The sequence below is a fragment of the Sciurus carolinensis genome, chromosome 3 (assembly GCF_902686445.1).
Source record: "Sciurus carolinensis chromosome 3, mSciCar1.2, whole genome shotgun sequence".
NCBI lineage: Eukaryota > Metazoa > Chordata > Mammalia > Rodentia > Sciuridae > Sciurus > Sciurus carolinensis.
Genome location: NC_062215.1, coordinates 174,448,627 through 174,473,469, shown reverse-complemented (window position 1 = coordinate 174,473,469; position 24,843 = coordinate 174,448,627). Strand labels below are relative to the sequence as shown.

At 42.0% G+C, this 24,843-nt stretch overlaps 1 protein-coding gene across 3 annotated transcripts in view; it reads right to left on the bottom strand.

The window, feature by feature from the left end:
- Positions 1-1,468: 1,468 nt before the first annotated feature.
- Positions 1,469-24,843, bottom strand: part of LOC124979999 (nuclear body protein SP140-like protein) — a 69,908-nt gene continuing 46,533 nt past the window's right edge. The window contains exons 13-24 of one of the 3 annotated variants that reach the window (XM_047545065.1): positions 23,112-23,177; positions 21,236-21,355; positions 17,877-17,951; positions 16,584-16,688; positions 15,225-15,367; positions 13,988-14,035; positions 12,210-12,251; positions 9,410-9,525; positions 3,490-3,595; positions 3,129-3,206; positions 2,790-2,936; positions 1,469-2,034 (exon numbers count right to left, since the gene is read on the bottom strand). In XM_047545065.1, coding sequence (XP_047401021.1) covers positions 1,936-2,034; positions 2,790-2,936; positions 3,129-3,206; positions 3,490-3,595; positions 9,410-9,525; positions 12,210-12,251; positions 13,988-14,035; positions 15,225-15,367; positions 16,584-16,688; positions 17,877-17,951; positions 21,236-21,355; positions 23,112-23,177 — 1,145 coding nt within the window. In that variant the 3' untranslated portion in view covers positions 1,469-1,935. The remainder of the gene's footprint in view (positions 2,035-2,789; positions 2,937-3,128; positions 3,207-3,489; positions 3,596-9,409; positions 9,526-12,209; positions 12,252-13,987; positions 14,036-15,224; positions 15,368-16,583; positions 16,689-17,876; positions 17,952-21,235; positions 21,356-23,111; positions 23,178-24,843) is intronic. The other 2 variants (XM_047545066.1, XM_047545067.1) reach the window with 2 other exon arrangements.

Sequence of the window (24,843 nt, the reverse complement as noted above, 5' to 3'; positions counted from 1 at the left end):
TGTTGGCCAGCCCTCCCTCTCCTTGGAAATATAAACCCTCTCTCAACTGCAGCCCCACCCATGGCTTGTCCAGTTGTATCATGCAGAAATACCTATGCATGGTCTTCATTTAAGCAAGATTGGGGTAGTCATAGTCCCCTCTTACACAAGGGGAAGGGGGAATCTTTTTCATGACCAGTGTTTCAGAGCGTATACCAGATCAAAATTCTCATGTGCATCCACCTTGATAGCCCATTTTGAGTTTCAGGGCCTTGACTCTGGGATAGGAGACCAGAGATTAGAATTCAGTCTTTTCTGGAGTTCTGCCATTCTTAAAATTAGGACCCACAATAGGCTGGCCTTTCTCTCTGCCTTCCAGATGCAGATATAAGGGTCTCTTGGCTTTAAGCTGGTGATTACTCTGGGTGTTATTTACTCTGATCCATATATAAGCAATAGCCACCAAACCCTACAGTACTTAGTTATTTTCCCCTTCTTATGCCACACAAATTGCACCAACTAGTGTACATCTTTGTCTGTAGCTCATCTGGTTTTTTACAGTAGAAAGTTGGGCATCCCAGGACTGTCAATATTCCACCTATCACCATTTGGCTAGACAGTGACCCAATTCCAGAATCACATTCTTAAGAGTTTGCTTTCCAGGACCATTATCTTACGGTGGGTCCCTGTTGTGATTTGGATTTGGAATGTCCCCCAAGGCACATGCTTTGAAGGCTCGGTCCACAATGAAGCAGTGTTCAGAGGGAATCACTTTGGGGAAGTGACTGGCTCATGAGGGCTCTGATCTCATCAGAGGATTAATCAGTTGGTAGCTGAATGAACTACTGGGAGGTGGTGGAAACTGTAGGCAGCAGAGTATGGCTGGAGGGAGTAGGTCACTGGGGGTGTGGCTTAGAGGGGTATTCCCTGTTCCTGGCCCCGTTCTCTTTCCTCCTCCTCTCTCTGCTTCTGGGTTTCCACGAGTTGAGCAGTTTTCCTCTGCCACATTCTTCTACCATGATGTTCTGCCTCACCTCAGTCCCAAAGCCATAGTGTCAGCCAACCATCAACTGAAACTTCTGAAACTGTGGACCAAAATAAATCTTTGCTCCTCTAAGTTGTTTTTCTCAGTGTTATGGTTGAGATGTGGAGTCCCCCAAAACCTCAAGTGCAAGACAAAGCAAGAAGGTTCAGAGAAGAAATGATTGGGTTATCAGAGCCTTAACCCAATCAGTGAATTAATCCCCTGATAGGGATTAACTGAGTGGTAACTGAAGTGGTAGGTGTGGCTGGAGGAGGTGGAATTGGGGCATGGCTTTGGGTATGCATTGGTATTGGGTGAGTGGACTCTCTCTGCTTTCTGATCATGATGTGAGCTGCTTCCCTCTGCCACTTCCCTCCTCCATGATCTTCTGCCTCATCTTGAGCCCCAAGGAATGGAGCTGGCCTTCTATGGACTAAGTCCTCTGAAACCGTGAGCCATCAAAAAAACGTTTCCTCCTCTACAGTTGTGCTGGTCAGGTCCTTTAGTCATAACAGCAAAAAAGCTGACTAAGACACTCAGGTGTTTGTTACAGTGATGAAAAACTGACAACGCAGTCCCCTAGAAGCAGAGTCCGAGGTAAAGTCTCTTAAGACACTGGTTTACTGTGAAGCTCTCTCAGGAGAAGAGGGGCCAGGGCAGCAGCATAATGTGGTGGGGAAAGCTAAGCCAGCTGGAGATAGCTTCAACCTGATTCCTTGGGAGCAGGAGCACACCACATTCCTGGTTCTACCTTAAGGCAAGGGAACTAGCTCTCAGGCCGGGAGGTACCTCCAGCTGAAGCTGGCTTTCTGTGGTATAGGAAAACTTTGGGATACTTGACTTAGCAAATGACACTCACTACAGCGGGGGGTGGGCAGACCTTGCCAGAAAAAGAGATTGAGCCCAGACACCAAGAGCATTTCCTGCACCAGTTAACTATTCTCATTTGTTTCCTGAATAGCAAACACTTCTTTGAAATTCTTCTCGAATTCGGTCTCCAGTCTCAGTCCCATTTGGCCAAATTCATGGTACTGGAAAAAAAAAAAAAAAGACAACAATGATAATGCTTATCATCAGTGTCGTTAGACACCTTGCCATTGGGAATGATCAGGACACTTGTTAAACATGCTAAGTTACACCAGCCAGTTCAAACTTGAAAACTCATATAGCTGGGAGCAACTTCTGTATCCTGCTAGCATAATTAGAAAGAAATGTGAAATCATTGCCATGCTTGGGGACCATTACTTGTCTGACTTGGGTGTTTATCAGAGTTCAATAAGAATTAGAAAAGAAATCTGTGTTCTTTGTAACAATTCAAAGAAAAGACGTGTGTAAGGTGAGATCAATAGCCTCTTCCCTCCTCATGGCCTCTATGCCTCTATTGGAGTCCCTGTTAACTATATGGTCCTTGAACATATAGTGTGGAGTTTGGGATTCCTGAGAAGTGTGAAGGAAGTCTGGGGGAAGATAAGAAGCACAAACTGACTTGAATATAAATTCTCTAAGGATGGGAAGAGGGAGGACTTGGCTGTTCTCTATGTGCTTCTGTTGGAGGGATGGTAAATGAGCTCTTGAGAGTCTGGGGTTTCTTTTTGGTTATAGGGACACCTTCTGATGTCCTGTTACATAAGCCTTAAACGGAAAGAATCACTCCCTTCCAGAGCCTTGCTTGTGCAGGCTTGATAGAGGAGGAAATCAAGGGAAACTAAACTTTCCAGGTGCCAGAAAATGAGTCAGAGCCAGTCACAGGGAGGAGACAGAAGTGGAAGCAGAGAGAGCCACCTACCTTGTATGAGACCCTGTGGTTCTGAAAGATGAGGCGCATGTCCTGCACAAACTCCTCCACCTGGGAGTAGCCCTGTTCATTCAGTCTTTTCCTGATTTTGTCTAACCACATGGGTTTCTTCAGCCCTTGAGAAGTCTCCTTCATCTGCTGACAAAAACACCAGTGTGAGGGCTGGCAGCAGAGTCTAGTGTCGATCTATGGATTCCTACAGAGTCCAGCAGAAATGCCACCAGCTCAAGACCGTCTCACTCCCCTGGGTTGAGCTCACAAGGCCACAGTGCCCACGTCAGTCACCTCACGTCACGAGGCCTGTGATCATGGCTCTCTGCTGTTACTTACATAATAATAATATGGAATCTTGGCAAAAAAGGAGCTCTCAGAACAGCAGTAGACCTTCAAGAGGAGGAACTCACATCTCTGCAAGAGAAGCAGGCGGTCAGTGAAAAGCAGTTTGAAAAGGAGGAGCCCGTTTGTGCACCCCACAGAGGCATGGCTCCTGGCCCCAGCTTCAGGAAGTCTCTCCAAACGTGTGCCAGGCCTGAGTGAGTCCTTTCTGTACACATGTTCTGTGTGATGTCAGCACCACAGAAGTGTCACTCAGAAGAGAAGGCCCCCTTTCAGGTCCATCCTCTGACCCCAGGCCTGCTGGTGTTTCTCACAAGAGAGGAATGAGAAGCCTTGGGGATTTCCATTGACTCACCAGCTGTTCCTCGGGCAGCATCTGCCTCTTCAGGATCTCAGATTCCTGATGACTCTGTTGGCTTTCTAGGGAGCCCATCCTGCAGAAGCTGCAACTCCATGGGGTCCTGAGAGATGGAGCATAAAGTGAGCAGAGAGCAACGTCCCTAGAAATAGCTACCGTTCCTATGGCTGCCGTGTCCTCCTTTAAGAAATGGCTCATACGCCAGGCTGTGGGTAGAGAGGACACTCCCAGAGGGTACAAGACCCCCACCTGGGATCTTGAGCTGTCAACTCCCCTTTCCATCTGTAGCAGAAACAGGGTGTCAGTTCTTAGAAAGGGGTGTCATACTGACTAATAGGATCTCCTTTCCCCTACAGGGAACACAAGGAGACCCAATGTCGAGGCTCAAGTATAAGAAACTGGGTTTTAACTCCTAGGGATCTTGGGCCTCCATCAGCCCATTAAAGCCTAATAAAATGTGGGAATCAGCCATGTTTATTTCTTTCCTGAATAAGCACAGAAGAAAAAAAACTGGCATTTCCCATTCCTAATCCCTTGGACATGAGTCTCTGCTGCAATACTTTGAGGGAAAGACAATTATAGTATGTAGGCTAAAGGCCCCAGTCACCAGGCAGCCTCTGTGTCCCAGGGGAGGTGTTTTTTTAAAATTTAATTTATTTTTATAGACTGCATTTTGATTCATTGTACACAAAGGGGTACAACTTTTCATTTCTATGGTTGTACACAATGCAGATTCACACCATTCATGTAAATCATACATTTACCTAGGGTAATACTGTCTCATTCTACTATCTTTCCTTCCCCCACCCCCTCCTGCCTCATTGTCCTCTACACCATCCAAAGTTCCTTCATTCTTCTCTTCTCCTGCCCCGTCACCCCACCTTGTTATGTATTGTCATTCACTTATCAGAGAAAACATTTGGCCTTTGGTTTTTGGGGCTTGGCCTATTTCACTTAGCATGATATTTTCCAATTCCATCCATTTGCCAGCACATGCCGTAATTTTATTCTTCTTTATGGCTGAGTTATATTCAATTGTATATATATATATATATATATATATATATATATATATATATATACCACAATTTCTTTATCCATTCATCAATTGAAGGGCATCTAGGTTGGTTCCACAATCTAGTTATTGTGACTTGAGCAGCTGTGAACATTGATGTGGCTGCATCACTGTAGTATGCTGGTTTTAAGTCCTTTGAGTATGAACCGAGGAGAGGGATAGCTGGGTCAAATTATGGGTCCATTCCAAGGTTTTTGAGGAATCTCCACACTGCTTTCCAGAGTGACTGCACCAATTTGCACTCCACCAGCAATGTATGAGTGTGCCTTTTCCCCACATCCACATCAACACTTAATATTGCTTGTATTCTTGATAATAGCCATTCTAATTGGAGTTAGATGAAATATTAGGGTGGTTTTAATTTGCTTTTCTCTAATTACTAGAGATGATGAGCACTTTTTCATATATTTGTTGATCACCTGTGTATCTTCTTCTGTGAAGTGTCTGCCCAGTTCCTTAGACCATTTATTGATTGGGTTATTTGTATTTTTGGTGTAAAATTTTTTAAGTTCTTTATAAATTTTGGAGATTAGTGCTCTGTCTTGAAGTGTGTGTGGAAAAGATTTCTCCTACTCTGTAGGCTCTCTTTTCACATTTTTTTCCTTTGCTGAGAAAAACTTTTTAGTTTGAATCTGTCCCATTTATTGATTCTTGCTTTTATTTCTTGCGCTACGAGGGTCTTGTTAAGGAAGTCTGGTCCTGAGCCAACGTGTTGGAGATTAGGGCCTACTTTTTCTTCTATTTGGTGAAGGGTCTCAGGACTAATTCCTAGATCCTTGATCCATTTTGAGTGGAGTTTTGAACAGGGTGAGAGATAAGGGTTTAATTTCATTTTACTGCATATGGATTTCCAGTTTTCCCAGCACCATTTGTTGAAGAGGCCATCTTTTCTCCACTGTAAGTTTTTGGCACCTTTGTCTAGTATGTGGGTATGTCTCCATGTCTTCTATCCTCTACCTTTGGTCTACCTGTCTATTTTGGTGCCAATACCATGCTGTTTTTATTACTATTGCTCTACAGTAGAGTTTGAGGTCTGGTATTGTAATACCCCCTGCATCACTCTTCCTGCCCAGGATTGCTTTGGCTATTCTGGGTCTTTTGTTCTTCCAGATGAATTTCATGATTGCTTTCTCTATTTCTATGAGAAATGTCATTGGGATTTTAATTGGAATTGTGTTAAATCTGTATAGTGCCTTTGGTAGTATGGTCATTTTGATAATATTAATTCTGCCTATCCAAGAACACGCGAGATCTTTCCATCTTTTAAGGTCTTCCTCAATTTCTTTCTTTAATGTTTTGTAGTTTTCATTGTAGGGATCTTTCACTTCTTTGGTAAGATTGATTCCCAAGTATTTTATTTTATCTTTTTTTTTGAGGTTATTGTGAATGGAGTTGTTTTCTTCATTTCCCTTTCAGATGATTCATCATTTATGAATAAAAATGCTTTAGACTTATGGGTGTTGATTTTAAATCCTGCTATTTTGCTGAATTCATTTATTAGGTCTTGAAGTTTTCTGGTGGAGTTTTTTTGATTCTCTAAATATAGAATTATGTCATTGGCAAATAGTGACAGCTTAAGTTCTTCTTTTTCTATTCATATCCCTTCAATTTCTTTTATCTATCTAATTGCTCTGGGGAGTATTTCAAAGATGATGTTGAATAGAAGTGGTGAAAGAGGCTATCCCTGTCTTGTTCCAGTTTTTAAAGGGAATGCTTTCAGTTTTTCTCCATTAAGAATGATGTTGATAAGAAACCCAGAATAGCTAAAGCAATCCTTAGCAGGAAGAATGAAGCAGGGAGTATCACAATACCAGAACTTCAACTATACTACAAAGCAATAGTAACAAAAATGGCATGGTATTGGTACCAAAATAGACAGGTAGACCAATGGTACAGAATAGAGGACACGGACACAATCCCAAATAAATACAATTTTCTCATACTAGACAAAGGGGCCAAAAATATGCAATGGAGAAAAGATAGACTCTTCAACAAATGGTGCTGGGAAAACTGGAAATCCATATGCAACAGAATGAAACTAAACCCCTATCTCTCACCCTGCACAAAACTCAACTCAAAATGGATCAAGGACCTTGGAATCAGACCAGAGACCCTGCATCTTATAGAAGAAAAAGTAGGTCCAGATCCTCAACATGTCAGCTTAGGATCTAGACTTCCTTAACAGGACTCCCATAGCACAAGAAATAAAAGTGAGAATCAATAACTGGGATAGATTCAAACTAAAAAGCTTTCTCTCAGCAAAGGAAACTATCAGCAATGTGAAGAGAGAGCCTACAGAATGGGAGAAAATCTTTGCCACTCATACTTCAGATAGAGCACTAATTTCCAGAATCTATAAAGAACTCAAAAATCTCTACACCAAGAATACAAATAACCCAATCAACAAATGGGCTAAGGAAATGAACAGACACTTCACAGAAGAAGATCTACAAGCAATCAACAGATATATGAAAAAATGTTCCACATCTCTAGTAATAAGAGAAATGCAAATCAAAACCACCCTAAGATTCCATCTCACCCCAATTAGAATGGTGAGATTATCAAGAATACTAGTGGGCTGGGGATATAGCTCAGTTGGTAGAGTGCTTGCTTTGCAAGTACAAGGCAGTAGGTTCAATCCCCAGTATCACAAAAAAAAAAAGAATACTAGCAACAATAGGTGTTGGCGAGGATGTGGGGAAAAGGTACACTCATACATTGCTGGTGGGGCTGCAAATTAGTACAGCCACTCTGGAAAGCACTGTGGAGATTCTTTAGAAAACTTGGAATGGAACCACCATTTGACCCAGCTATCCCACTCCTTGGCCTATACACAAAGGACTTAAAATCAGCATACTACAGTGATACAGCCACATCAATATTCATAGCTGCTCAATTCACAATAGCCAGATTGTGGAACCAACCTAGAAGCCCTTCATTTGATGAATGGATAAAGAAACTGTGGTAAATATATACAATTGAATATTACTCAACCATAAAGAATAATAAAATTATGACATTTGCAGGCAAATGAATGAAATTGGAGAATATCATGCTAAGTGAGATAAGCCAATCTCAAAAAAAATCAAAGGACAAATGATCTCGCTGATAAGCGGACGATGACACATAATTGGGGGTGGGAAGGGAGCAAGAATGGAGGAAGGAGAGCCTGTATAGAGGGAAAAAGGGGTGGGAGGGTGGGGGAAAGGAAAAAATAACAGAATGAATCAAACGCCATTACCCTATGTAAATGTATGATTACACAATGGTATGCCTCTACTTCACGTACAAATAGAGAAACAAGATGTATCCCATTTGTTTACAATAAAATAAATTAAAAAAAAAAAGAATGATTTTGGCCGTGGGCTTCCCATAAATAGCCTTTACAATGTTGAGGTATTTTCCTACTATCCCTATTTTTTCTAGTGTTTTGAGCACGAAGGGGTATTGTTTTGTCAAATACTATCTTTGCATCTATTGAAATAATCATATGATTCTTAACATTAAGTCTATTGATATGATGAATTACATTTATTGATTTCCAGATGTTGAACCAACCTTGTATCCCTGGGATGAACCCCACTTGATCGTGATGCACTATTTTCTTAATATGTTTTTGTATGTGATTTGCCAGAATTTTGTTAAGGATTTTTGCGTCTATATTCATCAGAGATATAGATCTAAAGTTTTCTTTCCTTGATGTTTCTTTGTCTGGTTTTGGTATCAGAGTGATGCTAGCTTCACAGGACGTATTTGGAAGGGTCCCCTCCTTTTCTATTTCCTGGAATACTTTGAGGAGTATTGGAATGATTTCTTCTTTGAAGGTCTTGTAGAACTCAGCTGAGAATCTGTCTGGTCCTGGAATTTTCTTGGTTGGTAGGCTTTTGATGGCTTCTTCTATTTCATTACTTGAAATTGGTCTGTTTAATTGTTTTTTTTTTTTTTTTTTGCAGTACTGGGGATCGAACCCAGGGCCTTGTGCTTGTAAGGCAAGGTTCAGTTTGGGAGGATATGTCTAGAAAGTTGTCAATGTCTTTGAGATTTTCTATTTTGTTGGAGTATAGATTTTCAAAATAGCTTCTCATTATGTTATGTATTTCAGTGGTATCTATTGTGATATTTCCTTTTTCTTTTTTTTTTTTTTTTTTTTTTTGCGGTGCTGGGGATTGAACCCACAGCCTTGTGCTAGCGAGGCAAGCACTCTACCAACTGAGCTATCTCCCCAGCCCCGATACTTCCTTTTTCATCACAAATTTTAAAGTAATTTGAGTTTTCTCCTTCTCTTTATTAGTGTGGCTAAGGTTTTATCTATTTTGTTTACTTTTTCAAAGAACCAACTTTTTTAGTTTTGATAATTTTTTGAATTGTTTCTTTTGTTTCAATTTCATTGATTTCAGTTCTGATTTTAATTATCTCCTGTCTTCTACTACTTTTAGTGTTCTTCTGTTCTTCTTTTTCTATCTAGGGCTTCGAGATGTAATGTTAGGTCATTTAGTTATTAACTTTTTATTCTTTTTTTAAATGTGCTCCATGCAATGATTTTTCCTCTTAGTACTGTTTCATAGTGTCCCAGAGATTTTGATATGTTGTATCGTCATTCTCATTTACCCCTAAGAATTTTTTTATCTCCTCCAGGGGAGGTATCTTTGATAGCACAAAGAATACTGATGGTCTGCTGAAGCATCTTTCAACAGTCCTCCGCATCACGCTGCTAGATCCTGGTCCCTAAGGCCCCTGCTCACTGCCCCCACCAAGACCCAAAAGGGACACTGCAGGGGGAGCATGCTTGGCAGGAGGAAGGGTTCCTAATAGGAGAGAGAGGAGGAGTCACTTCTCACTCACATCTCGGGTTTCACTGGTGGAATGTGGCAGTCCCCATGGAAGGCTCTGGAGCACGTGTCGCAGCAGAACAGCAGTCCCCAGCGCCGACATACCTCACACACATCCGAGTTTCCCAGCTAGAAGAGAAAACAACCACATCATCACTGGGATTGGCACGACCCCACAAAGTCACTGTTATGGGAATTCAGACACATGGTCTCTACGTGAGCCCACAGGGACACATACGCTTCTCCCTGGGATATTAAGGAACAGCTTGAAGAGGAGATTTCAGACAAGACACCTTCAGTTAAGTTCAGGAAGAGGGGACCACGTGCCATACCCGCAAACATTTCCTTATGAAATCAGAGATCTAACACAGAAAAACTAACAATAAAACAACATGATGATTCTGAGGGAATCTGTATAATTGTATTATTAACTTGCAGATAAAAGTTCCTAAAACAAAATGTTGAATCCACTTGCTTGTACAACACTGATGAAATTGACTCATCAAAGTGCGATTCACTAAAAATGTATATATGAGGGAATAAACTTCTGAAATATCACTGCATCCCATAATCGTGGACATAAGCTCCCCAGGAGCTGAAGAAAGGGCCTGGGGAGGTTTTGGACTATGGATTCTGAATATGGAAAATAATCAAAAATAAAAAGATGCTAATAATCAGTTTGAGGTTTGTTTTGAGCTTTGGGGTGAAAACACTTGTTGGGGGTATTGGGGTCTTGGTCATTTCTTTTACTTTTAAACATGGTTATATGTGAAAGCACACTGGGCCCCAAAGGCTCCTGTTTACTGTCACGGGGGATCCTTAAGCACATCCCCAACTGGAGACTGGGACTGCTCTGACTTGGAGCCTTGGACCCATTATTCTTCTCATCAGTACAGACTCATGGGTCACTGTCAAGAAATTGATGACTCCTCTCCCCAAAAGAATGAGGAAATAATGGAAGCAACAAATGTTTCAGAATCTTGCAACCATAATCCTTTTAACAAGATATTTGCTTCCTTGACAGCCCATTAGAATCCCCAGTGGAGAGCACGTAAACTACCGATGTCCTGGAAGACCGAACCATTTGGTCTGTTTTTCTTTAAGTCACAGAATAAGTATTTCTGTGCATCAAAGGCATTTGGAGCCTTTGAACAAGTCAAAGTTCAAGCCAGTTCAGAATGTCCTCTAGGGGCGGGATCCAGGCAACAATACCTTTCAAACCTTTTTATGTGATTCTGATGTGCAGCCAAAATTGAGATTCAGCCTGAGCCGAGTCTGGCTATTGAGGCATGGAGATGCATAGGTCAGTGTTGTTCGGCCTTAATATCTATCCCAGGAACATTAATTTGGGAGAGGATCCCTTTGCTGGGTAGCGTCCCTCTCCTCCTGCCTATGACCCCTGGCTGTGGACTGTGTCCCCAACAAGCCACATAAGTACTGGACTCCAGGGCTATTTTGACTATTGAAGACCCTCTCCATAGAACAAAGGTAAAAACCAGTGTGGATAAGATCTAAATCTGTTTGGAGGATTGCTCTGGAGTGTGTAAAGCTACTTCTACTGGGAGTCATGACTGCAAGACATCCTTTGCCAGTATCGACCCACAATTGAGTGAAAAGCTGACATGGCCAAAAACCTGCATCTCATCACCATGAAAGGAATCCAGACATGATTCAGCTTAAAGAGGGGAGTCATCCATGATTTTGGCAGACCCCAAAGCAGGCAGCCTCATGGCTAAAAGAGTGAACAGGGCCCATGGGATCAAAATGGTTTGAATGTTTTTAAGCATCATTCAGTTTGAAAAAAAGTTCCCTGTGAATTGCTAAGTGGTGATGGTTTCAGTCCTAACCAGCTCAGCCTCCTAATGACTCCCTTGAGATTGGCTACCTGGTCTCCAAGAAGGATCCATTTGCTCTGTGTGCATTTCTTTCTTTCTTTTTTTTTTTTTTTTTTTTTTTTTGTAGTGGGTATTGAACCTAGGGCACTTAACCACTGAGCCACATCCCCAGTCTTTGTTACATTTTATTTAGAGATAGGGTCTTACTGAGTTGCTTAGAGCATCACTAAGTTGCTGAGGCTGGCTTTCAACTCGAGATCCTCCTGCCTCAGCCTCCGGAGCCGCTGAGATTATAGGCATGTGCCACGGGGCCAGGCGTTCTGTGTGCATTTCTATGCAGGAATAAGGACAGGGTGTGCATCTTGAGCTTGCCAGTTGAGCCCAGTCTGCTCCCTCAGGATGATGCTGAAGACTATCTTGAGCTCTGCCTGCATCTAAGTGGATGTCACATATTTTCCTTTCCATCCCCACTAACTTAAAAAAAAAAAAAAAAAAAAAAAAACCTTTATTTATTTTATTTTATTTTTTATGTGGTGCTGAGGACGGAACCCAGTGCCTCACACATGCTAAGCAAGCACTCTACAGCCTCTGAGCCACAACCACCTCCCGCAACTGACTTCTTGAAAGTGGTGTTTTCCTCTCAAACGTGCTGCATACCTCAGGCCACCCCTGACCATCCCCACTTCAAATTCTACCTCTAGAGACCCCAGTGGTCAAGAGCTCTGCCTCCCACACCCACTTTGGAGGAGAAATGGGGCAAGGGAAGTTTTCCACTGAAATAGAAGGAAAGGATGCTTTCAATGGAGATGCCCGGTCTCAGACCCATCTCCCTGGCATGGGGACACACCTGATATTCTTTGTCCATCACACAGAGCAACATACTACAGAGAGTGTAGTATGGGAAAAGCAGTCACAACACAGGAAATGTGCTTGGAAATAGGTCTGAGTTTGCGGACACGGCTGGGAGTTAGTACTTACATAGGGGTCAACAAAGACATTGTTGTGAGTCTCCAGTGTTCTCTGTTGAAAGAAAAATATTGAGTGGCTATATTGAATGTGATGTTTAAATCTATCACTTATTTAAACAATCACGTTTCAAGGGATTCAAGGAACAGTTATTTTAAAAATAAATTAATTAGGAAGTCAGTAGGCTGGGTTGGCTTCAGGACCTTAAGTTTCCACATAAAAGTGGGGAGCCCAATGTAAATAGTAAGAAGAAATTTTAATAATAAAAAACTACCAGCTAACCTTTAACCAGTGTCTTTCCACTCTAACCAATTAAATGTACCTTCTTTGTCTTACTTCCACCTTAGCCCATGAAGGCTCCCTGCTCAACGCTGCTGTATTGAAGCTCAATGGCGCCTTCTTACCTAAATTCTTCATCACTCAAATGAGCTCCCAAAATTATTTTGTCTAAAGGTTTTCTCAACACAATATACACTTTATTTCATACCTCTTTATATTGACCTACCTATCCATTAGGAGAATAAGAAGTGCCAAACAAGCCCTGTGTAGCTAATGAACATTCCCTTCCCCAGCTCTTAGATTCAAGGAGGGCCTTTGTGTAGCCAAGAAGGGACTCAGGACTTGGTTTCCACAGACTGAGTTGGAGAAATTTTACCTGTCCTGTTGCTTCAAGGGGTCCTCAGCCATTTTCCTTCAACTCGGCTGCCTAGGATCTGTCAGCCCACCCCAGGAGATGCAGTGAGAATCAGGCTGAGGACTCATCAGTCACAGCCCTTGATAACCATAGGACCCAGTGAGACCACTGATATTGCAAAGCTGGGATCTCAAATTTTCATATGAAGTCCAGAGGCCAGTGATGTGTGACCTGTCTTAGAAGTCTGTGAATGTCTTGGCTGGACCTTTCTGCCTACTCTCCCCTCCTCCTTCTCTTCTCAGGTTATTATTCATACTCACTGTCAGAAAAACTGTCACCTGGCCCTGAGTCTACACCACATTCGACCTATTTGTTTGTTGCCTTGTTTCATAGAAGGATAAATAGCTTCTGCCCAGTTCACAGAGCAAAAATGGTAGTGCCACGTAGAAAAATTTCCAGGTCAGCAATGCTGTATAGAGGTACCTACCTCCTGAGGGTTCCGTCTCCAACAGCACTGTCCTTATTTATGAAAGGCAAATAATTTCCCCTTGAGAAAGATTTCTGTGTGCCTGTGAGTGTATTTGGTTGGAAAGTGGAAGACGATGTGAAGGACCAGAAAAGGAATATGTGTTGCTCATAAAATGATATGTGATTTCATATCTATTCAAAAACTATTAGTCCAGGATCATCAAAATGTCTATGAGCAAACTTTTGCTCTGTCAGATTTTATTAAAACTAGAAAACTGTAAAAATCAATGAAAAACTCTAGGTTTGAGTTGAAGATAATTCCATCACCTTTTATTATGAGATGTTTTATGTATTCCATAATCATATTTGCCTTTCCAACTTTGATACCCTTAAAACAACTGCATATATTGCTAAAATACATCCATGAGGTCTATTTGGATGACTATCATTTCCACCTCATGGATTAACTTTCAAAGAACACCTAGCTTTATATAAAGCATTGTGTTCAAAGTAGCAACTCTGAAGGTACATGTCCCCCTCAGATGAAAGAAAGAAATAAAAAATAAAGGAAGGGGTGAAGGAAGTAGAATATTAATTATGGTCACCCAATTGAGATACCATAAAATAAGAAACTGTACATGCAAAGTCAGATGTGGTGAGAACTTGTAGAAAGCTATATAATAATTACCTTTTTTTTCCTGTGATATATTCTTGGAGGATGAGGCAGAAATCCTTCCTGAAAGATAAGAAGATTCAACTATATGGTTCATCTGTGTCTGTTTTGTGAGTCTGGCATAGCCAAGCTCCTCCCAAATATTTCCACATGGAAACTCCCCTGCCAGTTGAGCTTCAAGATGTCTAAATGAGAATCTCTCTCTCTTTCCTCACCTGCCTCTTCTAGATTTCAAAAAATGGTGGTTGGAAAATCATCTGTATAACCTTTTCCCTTTCTCTTGTCCTCTTTTCTAAGTCCTGAGAGGTGTTCCTTAGACAGCGATTACCTATTTCCATTCCCACAGTATATTCAAGCTTTAATTCCTACACCAGGACTATCCCCACTGCACACAATTATTGCACAACTTCTGGGTGTCAGAACCTCTAATCGATATTGGGCACATGAGAGGACAAACCCTGGAGGGGTCTAGAGAAGAAAAGAAAACTCAAGGAAATGCAAAGCTAAAACAGTTGGAGAAGAGTCTTAGTGGTGGGCGCAAAGAGCCCTCGGAAGGGATGAGGAGGGGCTGGGACATTCGGGGAGGGGTGACACATTTTAACCGAGCATTCTATGTTCAGTATAGGTGGCTGAGGGCAGAGACAGTGAAGTTGCTTCATAGCTCAAAGGTAAGCGTGCATGCTTACTGTGCACAATGTCGGGTTCAACCCCAGCACCAAAAACAAGATAAAACTGTTTTAAATGTTATTTCCAATCACAGAAGATTTTGTTGAATCCCTGTTGTCTAAATTATGAATTTGAACTAATTAGCATGGCATTAGAGTCCTCCACAAACGATCCCCAAAATATGTCTCATTGCACACACCCCACCAATCTAAATCCGCAGTGCTACTTCAGTAACGGTTCTGGTTCTCATGCCTTTCCCTGGAGTTGCTTCTTGAAACTCTTCTTGAAAAATCAAGCATTTACTTGACTATAGATTCCTTTTTTTAATGTGTGAAGTTTCTGCATTCACCCTAATTGGAATGGCCACTCCCTCCTCTGAAGTCCTGCATCTACCCCTCTGCAACGTTGATGTGTTGTACTGTGCTGGAGTTAGAAATGTGGGTCCGCTCACTTCTGAGTCAAAGGCAAAACACAGTGGCATCTGAACGGTATCCACAACTCACAAACATTTGATGATGAAATAGTGACCTCATTATTACAGGGCAACAATGAGGGGTACACCTCTTGCCCCTTGTCACCAGAATACCTCCAGCAGCCATCGTAGGGGTCGCCCGCCACAGTACACGCTCAGTTTCCAGTTCTTTGATCTTGCGTAGCCTCCTTCAATTTCAAATTCGCGGGGGGTGAACCAGTTTCCAGCCTCATTCTGTATACACTTTATGGAGACTCCTGTAAGACCAGGGTAAGTTGATCCCTATGCCTATTTGTCCCCAAAGCTTAGACTATAGCCTCCCACCACACTGAATCTGGAACCATCCAAATTGGGCTCATGGTCAATAGCAGAAGTCTCAACTCTCAGACTTCAGGGGACCCAAACCCAGCCCGAAAGTTCCCTGAAAGATTTCCTGCAGGGTGTGTACATTTCTTTGATCTTCATCATGCATGAAGAAAGTAATGATTACCAAAGCAATCTTTTAAAAATATCTAGGAATCACCTACAAAAGGAAAAGCAAGTGATTCCCAAGAATGAGAGGATTTCAATTTGTTGTTGGGTTCTGGAGACAGAGAACATTGATTATGCTCTAAATAGTGAGTTGAATTATATGTGAATATTTCTGAAAGCTGTTTAAAAAATGGTCACAATGTAAACATTTATGTTAAATTAACATCCAAAGACCCATATTAAGAAAGGTCTGACCAATGTACCTCTACATCATGTGCAACTGCGAGAATTGAAAGTTAAACTCCATGTATGTATGATATGTCAAAACACATTCATTGTCTTGTATAACTAAAAAGAACAAATTTTAAAAATTTTAAAAAGGAGAGGTCTGAGATGAAGTCCATCATCATGAACTATTTTTGAAAAGCCTTAGAATCTATGATCACAGAATATGTTATGTCAATTCTACACATTAATTCTCACAGCAATACCAGAGGCAGGTTTTTAATTATTCTCCCCTTTTGTAGATAAGAAATTTCAGGCTCAGAAAGGCCCCCTTCTCTATTGCAAAATAGTCACTCTTGGCATAGCTGAGACAGTAACTTGCATTTCCTGATCCAAACCTAAATCCTGTGAACTTCTCACGAGGTTAAGCATCCTGCCCTGGGATGATGATCCAGCAGGAGGGTATAAATGTAGAGGCTGAGGTCTCTTATCTCTAGTTCTAAGTAAAATATTTTATTTCCCACCTCTGGGTGGAAGTTCCCTTCACTTCTTTTTGGCTCTTCTGGTATTGCCATGGACAAGTCCATGTGAGAGTGTCTAATATGTGTGATTTCTCAGTGTGGAAGTAGCATCTTAAGGATCCCTTCCTCCTTCTCTCAAGTCAAACTGGAGACCCAACTCCTTGAATGTTGACTAAATCACATGGCTGATTCCCTTCCTTCCTGTGACTCCTTCAGATAGAAGTTACAAGAAGTTCAAGAAGATTATGAAACTCACCTTTTTTCAATTTCTTCTTATGTAAAATCCCTTTCAGTTCACCACAGCTCACAGGAAGTAATTGAGCACGAAAATTCATAGTTTCATCTCTGTACTTTCTTGAACCTGAAAGAGAAGGGTCTTCAACTCTGTTTTACTTTGCAATTGCACATGCCCCCTCCTCCCTTATTGAGGTCATTCCTATAGCAGCAGGAGGTACCTAAGGAAATTCAACTCCACAAATCTCAAGAGGTAACATCCTTTTTCAAGTGATATTTTGGCTACATAATAATGGAATGTCTTCCCCACTTTTGCCTCTCAAATTTCACACAAAATGGAATGCTTTCACAGAGAAACCAGGCTTCAATGAAACTGTCTTGATTCTCAATCTAGTAAGTTCCACCGATTCTTACATGAGCATGAAATACATGGTGACTGTCACTGTTCTGGTGAGAACAACGGCAGTGCTATTTTGCCACAGCTGATAGCCAGAGACAGAGCCAGGGTTGGTGATCCTACCTCCCCATCTGAGCACTGACCACAAAAGTAGGGGGAGGAGAAGGAGGGAGATGGTGTCTGCTTCCTGTTGTTCTCTGCTTTACTTATACTTCATTTTTACTTTTCTCTGTAGCTTAGCAAGGATCTCAGGGAACTCTAGAATAACTTGAAAATTATAGAGGGAGGGGAAATGGAGACCTGACTCCACAGAAGTGGGGGTGAAAGGTCTTGAAACAAATTCTGGGAGGATGAAGAGCTAATCTAGATTCTGACCAATGTTGAGGGGGCCATGGTGGGAGGCGGGAGCTGTCCTTGGTCCTAAGACTGAGTTTGGGACAGGGAGATGTTTAATCAGGACTGCAATGGACTGAGAAAGAAGGCTGGCCCAATTTGCTCTTTTACTTAACACATGAGGAAACTGAGGCAAAAGATGTCAAGTGTTACACCAAGTCTACACAGTCAAGGTACACAAAAGCCCCTAGGACACGGTCCTCTGACCACCACTCTGGCCATGTTGGTGAGCAGTCACAAGCTGTTGCCTTGACATGGCTTGATGACTTCCAGCCTTGACTGCTGTCTGTCAGGTGGAGACAGAACGACAGCAGCCCGAGGCCTCTGGAGTCTGGTTTCAGATACAGCATCAAGTTTGTCGTTTCTCTCCCAAACACAAAGACCAAATGGCATACGTTGCTCAGTAGTTACTATAGCTACATGAAGCAACTGGGGAAATGGGTTTATTACAAAAAAAGGCAGAGTCAAGAACTGGAAACCAGACATTAGCTATTGAAAATATATCACATTCCTCTCCTCCTTTACCTCTCGATCTGACTCTCTTCCGTGCAACTCTCACATTCTGAGTCAAGTGGATTCTAGACCTGCCTCTCTTTCCCCCTGAGAAAACAGAAAAATGAATCACAGCCAGTCAGTCACTGCACTGACTATGCTAGCTAGCACTTTTCAAGAGTCCTATTTAAATGCAGCTTCCCCAAAACCTGTAGAAAAAAAGAGTCAAGTTATCAAGAATCAAATGGCGAATCTTAGGCGCATCTTACGTTTCATTTTCATATCCTTACATTAATTAAAAAACTTATCAAAATCAGTGTTTCACTTATATCTCAAGCAGCAGTGTGTAAAGTCTCAGTACACAATCTTTATTCTACTAATTTATTTAATATTTGCAACAAATACATGAGATAGAGGTGTGAGGACTATCTCACCTAGTTTCCCATTACAGAAACTAAAATATTCAAGAAAATTGAGACAAAACTAAAAGCTTGTGAAGGCGTTGTAGGTTTCTCTTAGAGGAGAGACAGGAGCAAATGGAGTTCTGTGAGTTAAGGGAAATCTTAGGAAGCGTGCCAGGTGAGATACTTGCTGCATATGACCTTTAATGAAGATGTCTGTACTTTTGTGCTGAAAGTGATAGTAAATGGAACCAAAGGCTTTGCTCGTTTGGGTTTGGACAGAGATATTTGGATCCAAGAAACTAACCAGGTGACTAGCCAAGAAAATTGAGTCTTCTGAAAAAATTGTTTCAAATAGTAATTAAATGTTAACTTGGTAGGTGCTTCAGAAAGAATATTCTTCCATTTGCAAGTTAATTGGATGTGGATGGGCATATCAATATATTCTATCACTCAAATTGAGTTTTATTTGCTAAAGAAGCAGTATGATTTTTTCTTCTTTCTTATATCTCCCAAGTTCACCACTCACTAACCACCATGTAGTGGTGCTAGTTGGAGTCACGTAGACCCCATGAGAAATGTTCTCCTGACTATACAGCCTTATGTGCTGTCAACTCGCACATTAGGCTGCAAAATAAAAAGGATCTTTAGTTCATTCAAACCCAAAGCGGACCTGGTGCTTGGTAATATAATCCCACTTTCTGTTCTTCAGACTGAACAATTACTGTTATTTAAATCCATAATGGTTCATGGGACAAATATTGGTAATTGGACAGCCTTATCCCAAGACCAAACAAGTTTCATCCTTACCAACTATAACTCCATTAATATTTAATCAAAATAATGGGAGCTCAAACAAGAGTTCTAGGAGAGTTGAATACACTGGTTTAAGAAAGTAGGGTACTGCCAGTTGAGGGTTAAGGAACACCAATACAATGATGGAAGAGCAATCCTCAGGAAGGATACTAATCTGCTTGCTCTGTCTTGCTTCCTCCCTTCGGTCAGCAGATTCACCAGGCTCTCCCAGGGGCTCTACCCTCCTCTCTCACCCAAGACACCCCAGGACTCTGGATGGCAAGGACATCTCTGGGTGTTCCTCCCACCTTCCTCCTCCTCCTCTAAGGATCCACACCCACAGCCCAGTGAAAAGAGATCCAGACATCTTATTCTTGCTACTCTTTCTCCTACGTTCTAGCTAGACTTGACATTAAAGCTCTGACCATAGCTTTGGACAGTCTGGCAAATACAGAGTTCTTTCTTGCTTTCTATCTCCATCTGGTTACCTCTTTTCTGAGACTGGTAGGTATGGGGAACAATTCAATAGGTGCCAAGTAGGGCGCGGGGGTGTCCAGAATTCCATCCGGTGCTTGACAAAGATCCTCTGGAGGATGTTTGCAAAGGCTCATCCTAAAAGGAATTGCCGGATGTTTTGCTCCGGAGCATGGTGTTTTTCCTGCTGTGTTTTTCTGATAATATATTACTCATTTCAGTCTGAACGGATTGCTTAAGGGGACGAGGGGAATACAACAAAACTTCCAGAAAATATTACCAACAATCTGAAAAACAATGGGTCTTTACCACTAACAAAGTCAAAAATAATTTTGCAACTGTGCAATGAGTCCCTGAAAGCCTCTGGAGAAAATAGATATAGATCTGCCTTTGTCTCCAACAGGCTGGTTAAATTCTAACGATGGTTTTTTTTATGTGTGGTGGTGGGGTAAAAGAATAAGGTTTCACAACATTCCTTCCTTCCTACAAAGAATAGGTCACCCCTATAATAAACGTTGGTGCACTATGCCCTGTTCTGGAAAAAAGAGCTACGTAAGACAAGGTAATCTATTCAGTAAAAAAAAACTTGGCCACGAGAACCACTGTGACCGCTGCCCTCCTGTAGCCCTTAACTCAGCAATTTAGATATTAACCAGATGGACCTAGTAGAGATGGTCACATGAGATTACTTGTCTATCGCTTTAACCGTGAGAATAATAAGAATAGTCTTAGGTCACATAGAGTTTAGATATTAAGGAAATAAACATTGTATTAGCTCATTGACATAGTTAAATATTCTTAAAACAATTGTGATTAGGTAAGGATAATCTGTAAGGTTACTGTTTTCTCATAATCTTTCGGTTCCTTGTTAAGAACAATTCCTGCCTATGCTTTGGAAAACTTCTTTAATTTCATTAACCACAAGACTGCCATTATAGCCTGAAGAAAAATGTATATAAACACAGCCTTCCCCAGAATAAAGTGGGAGTGATTGCACCAGAACTAGAGTCTGTGTCTTTCATTCTCCATCCATCTCTGATGCTGTCTCCCTGTGCCCCATTTACCTGTGTGGAACCCATGGACTCCTGCTAGGGCTGGACCCCAGCAGTAGGGTGACCCATTGTCCTGATCTGCTCAGGACTAAGAAAGTGCCCAGGACACAGGAGTTTCAGGGGAAAACCTGGAAAATACAGGTAGCCAGAGTGAGTTGGTCACTCCACTTCCAAGCACCTATATCCCAAGACAATGCACCGGCTCATCTGCACAGTGTTGGCAGAACTGGTTGTGGCAACTCATATCCAGGTGGCAGAAGAAAGACTGCATTTCTTTTGAAAGAAGTCAAGTTGTGCCGGAAAGCATCTCACGCTCCATTGCCAATGCCATCTCAGAGCTGTGCCCGCCTCGCAAGGCACTTCCTTACTCAGCTCTCCTGTCTTCCTCCTCCCTAATCCTGGATGGGCCCAAACCAGCAGCAATTGAACAGGGGTAGAGTCCAGAGAGAATAGGAGAAGACGCACACTGGCCACCCCTGCTTGGCAGTCAGAGGGGAGGAAAGGTCAGGTCGCGGGCAGGTGAGAATAGAAATACAAATGGTGTGTAGCTGTGGCTCCAAGTGGGTTTGCTTTTGAGATTTTGCTGCTCTCAAATCAATTAGTGAGTTTGACTGCTCAAAAATTAAGGAGGATTTGCATTCCTCAGAACCTTAGCAAAATCTGTACTGACCTGCAAAGCGGAGGGAACGTGCTCCCAATTTTGGCCTGCCCCTGACCTTGGCAGGGCCTTGCAGATTCGTTTCCACCTCCTCTTTGCTGGAGGCCCCTTGGTCATTAGCTGTGCTGTTATCTGTGGGCAGATACGGGAAAGGTAGAGTCCGGCAGAAGGACAATTGACAGGCAGGAACAAAAGGAAGCCAGAGTGTCCTGGGTTTGCTTCAGGATCCCTGTATTCCACACACTCGGACAAGCAAGCGAATGGCAAGGAAACTCAAGCAGGGGTTCAGGACATTTTCTCTCTTAGGAGGGTCCACTGTTAAATGGCGTGCAAGATTTTTTTTTTTTTTTTTTTGGTACTGGGGATTGAACTCAGGGGCACTCAACCACTGAGCCACATCCCCAGCCCTATTTTGTATTTTATTTAGAGACAGGGTCTCATCGAGTTGCTTAGCACCTCGCTTTTGCTGAGGCTGGTTTTGAACTCACAGTCCTCCTGCCTCAGCCTCCCAAGCTGCTGGGATTACAGGTGTGCACCACCACACCTGGCAACATGCAAGATTTAATCATGCTTTGGAAAGAAGTCTCTTAGAACTTGTCTACATGCACATAGACTTAAGTGAAAATGTTGTAATGACTTAGTCCAAATAATTTATTGTTTTGAAAATATCCATTTATAAAATGGATGCAACCATTTTTTTTTCCAAACAAAAATGTACACATCCAACCAGAGGACATCCGTGTAATCATCCAGAACATAAGATACATAGTTTGATGAAAATTTAAAATTCTTAATAAAATGTTTTAAATTTCCTGTTTCAAAATTGATGGTCATCTGGAAAACAAGGGTAAGCCTTCATTATCTAGGAAAAAGGGATTCCTTAGACCTTTTATAAAATATTTGGGGACTGGTTATGGTAGTGCATGTCTGTAATACCAGCAATTTGGGAGGCTGTAAGTTCAAGGCCAGTCTTGACAACTTAGTGAGACCCTCAGCAACTTAGTGAGACCCTGTCTCAAATTAAAAAATAAAAAGGACTGAGATTAACTCAGTAGTAGAAAAGTACCCCTGGATTCAATCTACCGTCCAAAAAAAACCACAAACAAACAAAATAAAAAAACCTTCAAAATAATAAGATTTTAGGGATCTGTTTATAAATAATATATACATTAAAGGAAATGCAGAAAACAAAATTATATAAATATCCTCCTAGACTTTTCCCTTTGCATGTATTACTTTTTAAACAACATTTTTGCATTCCAGAAGGTGAGCCTGTAAACATTTTGCCATACACAAATACACTTAAAAACTAGAAATAAAAATATAAACACCGCTATTCCATTGACCAAATGTAACCAGTACATATATTTTTATAGTTGAACTGCCATTGATTTTTCTATATGTTCACATTTATGTCCCTATATATAGATAAATACATATGTACAGATAAATACATATGTATAGATTTATAAGTACATACTTTCATAAATATATAGGTTTACACATATGTATTTTTTACAATGCACATACATGCCCACATGCATATGCATACACAGACAACCTGCTTTGTTCACTTAAGCTTCTTTGGAACATCTTTCCAAGTTATAAGAATTTTTCAAATTAGGAAAGAAAGCCACATACAGAGAATGAAAACTCCTCCCTGTTAACTGTGGACCATTTACTGCTGAACAAGTAATAACATGTATGAGAAATAAATCATTTTGTAAAAGCCATTATATTTGGGGGCCTCTTTGTTACAGCATCTTATCCTACCAATACAGTAGCTAGGAAACTATCCTGGTCTTTGGGAGATTCCAGGCCTCTAAGAATACAATGAGCAGTGCCTTAATAAACTCATAGAATGTACCTACTTCACCTGCCTGCTTACCTTTCTGGTGTATGTTTTGCGGCCTTTTCCTTCTTATTCTTGACCAGTTATGTCCTTTCTTTTTCCCTTCAAAAGATAATGAAGTTAATTAGTCAGAGCTATAAAAAGAAGTCTCCAAGCCTTATTTGTCAGCAGTGTTCAAGAATTGTTTGCAATGGGGAAAAACTCTCAACACCCAATGTAGCAAAGTGAATGTTTATTAGAGAGTAAAATTTTAATTCTGCCTGTGCATTGGGTCCCAAGCGTGGGAGACTATCAGAGAGGATGTTTCTTTGAAAGACTCACAAAGCAGAAAATTAGCTCTTCCCTTCCACTAGATGACAACTGTCATGGTTATTTACCAATGTTTCCTTTTCAAGCATTTTTGTGTGAATTCAAATGTGCAAGTAGCTCAAGGCTGACGACGTGATGGGTGACAGACTGCTTGGAAGTTGAGGGACGTTCTCAACTTGATGTGGAACATCTGCTCTCTACTTTTGCTGTTGCAACACAGACTCTGTCACATCTTTGATCAAGCTCCCGAAGTACCTGAAGCACTTTCAGGGCTTTGTTTTGCTGTTGCTGCTTTCTTTTGAACTATTTGAATGCGCGTGAATGCATGAAGTCCTCTGGACTGAGCAAATGGAGGCTGTGTGGGATTGTTAGCAATGACAGTGACAGCCACCTACTCGAGTTTCATTTGCTAGAAGTGAAGGCGTGACTGGTGGAGAGAGGCCTTGTGACTGTCCTGCCTGAGAAGCCCATTTTGGGTGGGTCAACTCAGGCTCCAGAACTGACAAGGAAAGAAGGTCTGAAAGCACCTCGCTCTTCAGATGGAAACGGCACAGTCAAGAATGCAGGGACTTTGCTCCGTGGCACCTCTGCTTCGAGCCTAAAGCAAACCTCTGGGTCGGTGGGGTCCTCAGCTTACTGAGATTCTCATGAGGCCTGGGCCTGGTTCACTGACCCTTGGCGAGGCTGATGTCATGTCCACTGGGCTGCCATGGCCGTTCAGCCTCAGACACAGCTATGCAGAGCTAAGAGTGGACATGGTCACCCCTTCGGCCTGGCAGAACTCAGACAATTGGGTTTTGCTTCAATGGCCTAGTTTATTTGGTCGACCACATGGGAAACTACAGACTGGCAGATTAAGGACATGCTTCTCTGGGGCCATGAGCAATCTCCAGTGACTGAAAGGCCTGGTGGGTCTCTCATGGAAGTGCCAAGTAGTGCCTGGTCTCTGCTATCAGCAGCTGACACTGCTTCTGATACGGAGGCTACTGACGCATACTAGCTTTTGACTCCTGCTGGAAGTTGACCCATTGTCCCTCGAGGGGGAAGCCAAGGTGCTTTGACTGCTCCTGCGACATTGATCAGGCCCTCGAGCCCCTCTTGGGGCTGTTGGCAGTGCCTGAACACCTGCCCCTCAGTTGCAGGTCAGCTGGCTTTGGTCATACCCTTGCAACCACAGAAACTCACCAGTGTCCTGCCTGGCTGCAGAGATGATCTGCAGCCTGATAATGATGTGCCCCTATCCAAACAGGTATTCCACAGTGTGCTAACCGCCTGACTCTGCATCCCTCGTTCATATACTGTACAGGGCAGTTTGCTCACTGAAGTCCCCAGAAAGGAACCATTGCCTTCCTGGATGATGATCAGGACAAAAATGAGGGCTGGCGTCTTTACAGGTGATCTATGGACCTATTTTGAAAATCCAGGCCTCTGTTCTGACCATTCCTCGTTCTTTCCTCTA